Source organism: Nicotiana tabacum, unplaced genomic scaffold (assembly GCF_000715075.1).
Source record: "Nicotiana tabacum cultivar K326 unplaced genomic scaffold, ASM71507v2 Un00230, whole genome shotgun sequence".
NCBI classification, from domain to species: Eukaryota; Viridiplantae; Streptophyta; class Magnoliopsida; order Solanales; family Solanaceae; genus Nicotiana; species Nicotiana tabacum.
This window is the reverse complement of record NW_027438468.1, coordinates 63,844-71,966: the sequence shown is the minus strand read 5'-3', so window position 1 is coordinate 71,966 and position 8,123 is coordinate 63,844. Positions and strand designations below refer to the sequence as shown.

Below are 8,123 nucleotides of genomic sequence, written 5' to 3'. Positions count from 1 at the left end.
ATTATAAAAATTTAATTTTAACTATAAAAGTTATATTTTTCCAAAATAACATAAACATCAATGAGCACAAGAAGACTTCAAAGAGCGATGGTGAATCCGGATGTGAAGGTATAATTGGTGTATTGCTAAGACTTTTGAAAGAGGGAGGCCTTCAATTTCCAATCACTAACGACAACATCAAAGATATCATTTCTGTACGTACTATATACTGCATATTTCTATCTTCATTATTAGTACTCTTTCAATTCTATTTTTTGTGGAGCTTGTTTTCATTCTATTCCATAAAGAATGACGTATTTTTATATAAGAAATAATTTAGCTTTAAATTTCCTATTTTACCTTTAATGATATGTTTTTATAGCCACATGAATTTCATGATATATTTAATACCACAAGTTCAAAAATTATTTTTGTCTTTCTTAAAGTATGTATCTAGTTATATCGTGTCATATAAAGTGAAATTGATGAAGTATTATGATTTATCTTTAATACTAACGTTCTCAAATTGCATAATTAGTTTTTGTACTTAAAGAGTCACTTTAGTTAGCTTTCAATTAGGACAACTAATCTTACTTTCGTCATAAAATTTACACATTTGAAAATTACAACAAATGTTATTTCAATCACCACAATTTGGAATTAGGATAGCGAAACAAGTAGCAAAATAACATGATAATTTTTTTTTTTTTTTGGGTTTTTGTCATTGAAAATTTAAAAGTTCCTTTAGGTGTAGAATAAAGGTAGTAGCACAAACGTAGTACAAATATGTTATTTGAATATTTCAGTAGAAATTTGTCAATAAGTTTGTAAGAGAAATGAATATTGTAACTTGCTCAAAAATGAAGGACATCTTTGGTGCGGGAGTAGATACTTCATCAACAACAATTAATTGGGCCATGGTCGAAATGATGAAGAATCCAAGTGTTTTTTCCAAAGCTCAAGCAGAGGTAAGAAAAATCTTGAGAGGGAAAGAAACTTTTGGTGAAATTGATGTCGAGGAGTTCAAATACCTAAAGATGGTCATTAAAGAAACTTTTAGACTCCATCCTCCACTACCTCTTTTGCTTCCAAGAGAATGTAAAGAAGAAACAGACTTAAACGGCTACATTATTCCATTGAAAACAAAAGTCGTGGTTAATGTTTGGGCAATGGGAAGAGATCCAAAATATTGTGATGACGTAGAAAGCTTTAAACCTGAGAGATTTGAACACAACTCTATGGATTATATTGGTAATAGTTATGAATATATTCCCTTTGGTATCGGAAGGAGAATTTGCCCTGGAATATCATTTGGTTTAGCAAATGTTTATTTTCCACTGGCTCAACTGTTGTATCACTTTGACTGGAAACTCCCTACTGGAATCAATCCAAGTGAACTAGACTTGATTGAGGCGGCTGGAGCAGCATGTGCTAGAAAGAATGACCTACACTTGATCGCTACTCCTTATCAACATTGTCACGAGTGATCTCATGGCGTCAAACCTTTTCTCAAAAGAAGAATCTTGCATTTGAATTTCCTTGTCAACCCAACCATTGTACTTTCTCCCGTTGGTGTTTACTTATTTATAATATTTGTGTCCTTTTTCATATATAGATATATCATTATAGCTTTACACACAAGCTGTCAAATAAGATTTTTTGTTGTTTTTATATTTTGTAATGCAGTGACATGCTATCCGTGTGAACTAAATATACTTACTTACATCCCTCCATTATAAAGAAGAGATACTAGAGGGATGCCACTGTTGGGATATATTCTATTAACCATGAGTTTGGTTTAGATATAGTATTTATTATGAAATAATTGTTTATTCAGTTTTAATAAAGTTTTAAATAGATCATATAATAGTCTGTGTCCTTTGCTTATATAGTAGATGATTTAGTGTATAGAGTTTAGCTTATACACGGAAGATTAAATCATCGGTTCTTATAAGTATAAAGTTTGAGTTCACAATCTAATGATGGAATTGGACAAACCATCAGGAATGATTGTAGCACAAGATTAAATATAATTAATCTTGATTATGGGAATGGTTTAATTCCAACTTCTTGTGCTAGTACATTTTGTATGTATTGAACGGACCAGGTAGAGATAAGTATTTTATACTGACTTGATAAAATAAACTCTCTAGCCATTAAATGTACTTATACTCTTAATCTTGATATAATTATTATTAGCTGTGTATATTATTATTGTTTTGATTTATTAAAAGGCGAGATTCTTTCGTGGGTCAATATGCCTGGTAAATTGGATAATAATAATATACATTGGCGAAGTAATAGTTAGTTGATGGAACCCATTTCTCGGTTTAGAGATTGATGATATACCTTTATGAAAGCTTATAAGTTTTCATGTGTAAACCCGGCCGGTGGATTTTGTATCCGACACATGAAATAAGTTAAGCGAAAGTCTAAAGGAAATAATCAATAAATTAAATCGTCAGTAATTTAATTTAATTGATTCGTATCTGAATCTTAACATGGGGAGTTAAATAAGATTTAATGGATGAATTTCGAAATTGAATAAGGAGTGTAATTACGAATTTTTAGTGGAATAATTAGTAATTAATTATGGTGGATATTAATTTCGAAAATTACAAATTAATTCCATAATTGGAAACCTTGTTAATTAAATTCTGTGGTCCCTACTGTGCCTAAATAATAGGAAATAAAGGAATCCTTTTTCTGGTGGAAAAGAAAACCTAACAGGTTTTGGAAAAGGGTCTTAACCCTTAAAACTTGTGCTATAAATACATAAGGTTTTCCACCTAGAGGGATGAGTAGATGGTAGCTGAAATTTTCAGCCAAGTTTTCCTAGAAATTTCGCCCACACGAAATTGCTATTTTCGGGTATTATTTGGGTAGCACAGTAGAAGACCGTGGAACGTTCGAGGATCACGATTGTGCGGGTGATGGAGATTCCATTGAGAAGTTATGGAACTGAAGGCTCACGTGGTAGAAGAGATATGTTCGCGCTTCAAGAGGTAACCCGTGAAATCCCGTTTATGCTAGTTGTCTAAATTACATGTGATTTAGATACTGGGATTGCTTCCGCTGCATATAATAATCCATCAATTGGTATCAGAGCTCACTCACATCTAATTAGATAACTAAGTTTTTCATGAAATAAGAATATGGTGTTTATGTGCATTTTTTGAATTACATATATATGTGGTTTTCTGAAAAACTGCACTGCTGTTTTGTGAATTAACTGTGCATAATTTATGGATTATTCTTATAATCATGAGATATATGTTTTCTTATTGATATTTGATTGAGATTATCTGAATTTTTTGGGGTAAACCCTACAAAAATGCAAAACCTGTTTTTGACCGAATAGCCGGATTTTTCGGAGGTCAGCGAACTTGACGGACTCTGATTGAGCTGAAATTTGGTGGTTCAATCTGAAACGCTGTGGTGAGAAAAACTCACTGCTTTTGCAGTGAATCATGGTATATTTCGGCGTTTTGAGGTCGTTTGGACTGTGTGTTGGACATTTTTCTATATTCTGGAAATTATTTCTTAATAATTTTAATTCTTTTTTAATTCAATGGTGTTGGGGATGACTCCCCATGGTCCCCATGATTAAATACTAGTCATATAATAGGTTTACACATTGACTATTAGCAAATAAACGTGTTGTTGTATTAAATTCAATAATAGAGGTGTAAGATTTTATTGACTAGGTCTTACAAGGTATAATTCATATTGTGTAATGATATAATTATTTTGTAAGAAAGTAAAATTCTCTATTTGATATCCTGGATGACTAATGATTGGAGCGTTTGGCATGTTTGTGCATAAAAAATTTCTCAAATTTAAGTTTAAATTTTCATGCCCTACGTGATTACTAGTTTGGATTTTCGATGAAGAATTTTGTTCTCTGATTGGAAGTTCTAATTAAGTGAAATATGAAGGTATGTTGTATGAGTTTTATAATGTTGGTATGACTTTTAAGCTATGGTCTACCATAAAATAATTTTATGAGCTAAATATATATTCACTTGTAAATTGAGAATTTTATGAGTAATAAATAGTTACCACTGAAGTGGTTTGTTTATTTGAACTCATGAAAAATTCTTAGTAAATTTGTACATGTGAAATTATATCTATTCATGGATTGAGCATTATGATTAATAAGTAGGATCCACAAAATGGTCTATTTATTTGAGTCATTGAAATATGTTTAATATACCATGTGAAAATTATCCTTGAGAAATCTACATTAATGATGGAGGTTCATAACTAGAAAAAGAGTATTTATCTTTGGGTACTAGTGAAACTAACTCCACCCATGAGAAGAGATATTGGAGTTTTCACTGAACGGGAGAAAATATAATATCTCAGGTTCTTATGTATTTAATAAAAGGATAATTTATTGCAAAAGGAGATATTATATATCCTAGAAATAGGAAGAAAATAATATATGCCTTCAGCTCATAGTGTAATTATATGGAGAATGGAAATCAATATCATATTTATTTTAATTCATGAAACTACTTAAAACGGTTATTCTCCGAGTTTGGTTACAGGCTAGTGGTCATGAATTTGACGGACTCCGATTAACCTGAAACTTGGTGGGTTCATCTAAACCGATCTAGTGAAAAAAAAACTCCTTGCTATGCAGTGAATCATGTTGTTTTTTTTGGCATTTTGAGGTCGTTTAGATGGGTTTTCAAGCAGTTTATTAAATTGAATTTGTTATAAATATGAAAAATTATTCTTTATATATCGGCTATATTTGTATTAAATCTGAAACATTATGATTTAACTTGATATGATATATAGCAATAATGCAAATCACATGGATTTAATCCTGACTACGCCAAAAAAATAATTTATTCGAATTTGGTCTAGTTTTTGGCGATCATGAATATCACGATCTCCGTATGACATAAAATTCGGTAGGATCATTGGAAACGATCATTTAAGAAGAACTCACTGCTATGTAGTGAATCACATCGTATTTTGACGATTTGGGATCGTTTAGGTGAGTTTTTTGGAGGTTTGACGGATTAAAATGTGATTTACATACGAAAAGTCATTCTTTCTATCATTTTATATGTCTAATCTGGAACATGATAACACATGTTGATTTGACATGAATTGGTATATGATAAAAAAAATGTAGGTCATATTTTAAATTCTTAAAAAAATGCTTAAAATGATAATTTTCCAAATTTGGTCGCAATTTTTGATTAATATGAAATTTGGTAGATTTATCAGAAATAGTCCAGTCAACAATAATCACCACTATACAGTGTGAAATATTAATTTTAGTATTTTAAGACTGTTTAAATGGGTATTGAGCATTTTTTTAATATGGAACTTAATCCTCAGAGAAAAGTTCGTGGTTGTGATAAAGTGGTGATGGGAATAAACCCCTATGGTCTTCATTTTTTTATTTATAGTGAGATAATAAATTTATGCGTTGACATTAGGTCTTCTTCCATATCGGATAAATTTATTATGAACTCACTGGCTATAGTTACTAGTTATTGATAACCAGTATTAACTCTCCATCTGAGCTTAAAGGGTTGAATCAATTTTGTAACTACAATACAATCATGATTAAGTGGTGATAGAAATATATTTCTATGGTCTTCCACTATTAATTTCAAGTGAGTAATAAATTTATGCGTTGACTTTAGGTCTTCCTCCATATCGGATAAATTTATTGTAAGCTCACTAGGTGAAATACTAGTAATTGATATCGTGTACTTACTCTCCATCTGAGTATACATGTTGGATCAATGAAACTAGAGCTATTAAAAATGATGTTCACTTGACTTAAATTAACAGTATGCTCTCCATCTGAGTTGGGTCTGTTTTAATTATTGGAGTGAATAATCTGGCATTGCATATGTATATTGCATGAGTAGTTCTTTCCCATCGAAATTGCTATTCAAGATGCATGACATATATGTGTAGTGTGTTTTAAAATTTTTGTATTAAAAAGTTATATACAATTGACTGAAAATAATAGTATGCTATCCATCTGAGTTGGTTCTATTTATTTTTGGATTGTATAATTCTTGCATTATATAATATACTTTGCATGAATAATTCTTTTCCCATCGAAAATTATTATTCCAGATGCATGTATGTATATAAATATTGAATGCAGTCTGAATTTTACTATTCAGTGTTTTGACTTATTATGATCTATTTAATATTTTTATCTCAACTCCACAATGATTTTATGCAATTTGTCGTATTACTTGTTAAAATTTTCTTTTAGTGATAAGGCATTAATGTTAAGGATGTAATATATGTACTTTTGTTAGAAGGAATTTAATTCCGGTTTCTGGGCAAAATAAGAGATGGATATTTGTTTTATTTTTCGAATAACTCTTGAGTTATTGAGCTTAATAAACACTTTATCTCTTGTGGTACATGAATGCATGAACTTGTTATTATATATTGATGTCTCTCCTGAACAGAACAATATTAGTCTACCTCATAAGAGAATATGTTCTTCAAAATTGAGTAAAACTTATCTGTGCACTTTTATCTAAGTCATATTAATCTGGATAGGATTTCAAGTTGGTCACGTATGGACCTTAAGGTTCATTGAAAGTAGAGGCACTACCAACTTGTGGATCCTGTTTGGAAGGAAATTTGACTAAAAGATGTTTCCCTTTAAAAGGAAATAAAACTAGTGATAAGCTAGAATGAATCCTTTCTGATTTGTATGGTTAAATGAACATACTCGTAAGAGATAGATTTTGGAGTATTTTATGACGTTCATAAATGATTACTCAAAATATTAATATATTTATTTGATGCACTGTAAGTCTTAATGAATTAGGTAATTCAAGGTTTTTAAGACTTGAAATAGAGAAACACCAAAGAAATATATTAAGTTACTACAATTTGATTGTAGTGGCGAGCATCTCTCTAAAGAATTTTTTAGTTACATATCAGAATAGGGATTACATCTCAATTAACTACACCGTAAACTCCATAATAGAGTCGTGTAGTAGAAAGAAGAAATAAGTCTCTTTTGGATATGGATAGACTAATGACGTGTTATTCAGATTTGTCTTATTTATTTTTGGAATATTTCCTGGAAACTTCAAATTACATTCTGAATTTAGTTCCTTCTAAGCTAGTACCTGGGACATCTATAGAACTGTGGACTGAATGTAAGCTTGGTCTGTGGCATGTTCAAATATAGGATTATCCCGCATATGTGCTGAAAGGGAAAGCAGATATGTAAGTTGGAACTAAGGATGGATAGGTGCATGTTTATCGAATATCCAAGAAAACGAATGAAGTTTTATTTTATTGTCCTAAAGAAAATAAGGCAATTGTTAAAACAAATGCATTTTTCTAGATAAGGACTGTTTAATAAAACATGTTCCTAGAAGTAAACTATTTTTACAGGAACTGGGCAAAGAAATAATTAGATGTTCAAGAAAATCAAAACTCACACGTCAGAATTGACGTTCCATTGCATTTAAGTAGTCGGAGAACGTTAATAGACATAATATGCCTTTATCGAGTGGGAGTGATGTTTGAACATTGAACACTATAGTAAGAAGTCACTAATATTTCAATGTCGTGAGGTAACGAAGGTAATATTAGTGGTACTTCGTCTTAGTGGGAGAAAGCTAAAGAAAATTATAGTTCGGTGTTCATTCTTGGGATAGTTTCGGTAACAGGATCTATGAAGAGTTTAATACCAAACTAGATAATTACGACAAAGTACTACTGGACAAATATTGCATCAGATATAACTTAGCAAGATTCTTTAACAAAACCTTATTTGTTGAAGACTTTTAATAGTCATGTAAAAGAATGTCTGAGAAAGTTGTAGATGCATGGTTATGTGTCTAAGTGGGAGATTGTTGGGGCATATACTATTAACCATGCATTTGGATATAGTATATTCTAATAATTATCATGGTTAAAAGTCTAAGTGGGAATAGTCTGTGTCCTTTGCTTATATAGTAGATGATTTAGTGTATAGAGTTTAGCTTATACACGGAAGATTAAATCATCGGTTCTTATAAGTATAAAGTTTGAGTTCACAATCTAATGATGGAATTGGACAAACCATCAGGAATGATTGTAGCACAAGATTAAATATAATTAATCTTGATTATGGGAATGGTTTA

The 8,123-nt window shown here is 30.7% G+C and overlaps 1 protein-coding gene across 1 annotated transcript; it reads left to right on the top strand.

The window, feature by feature from the left end:
- The first annotated feature begins 523 nt into the window (after window positions 1-523).
- LOC142179051 (premnaspirodiene oxygenase-like) lies at window positions 524-1,654 on the top strand. The gene has a single exon (XM_075248856.1). It carries the CDS (start codon window positions 816-818, stop codon window positions 1,464-1,466), a length of 651 nt encoding a protein of 216 aa, XP_075104957.1. The 5' UTR covers window positions 524-815; the 3' UTR covers window positions 1,467-1,654.
- Window positions 1,655-8,123: the final 6,469 nt, after the last annotated feature.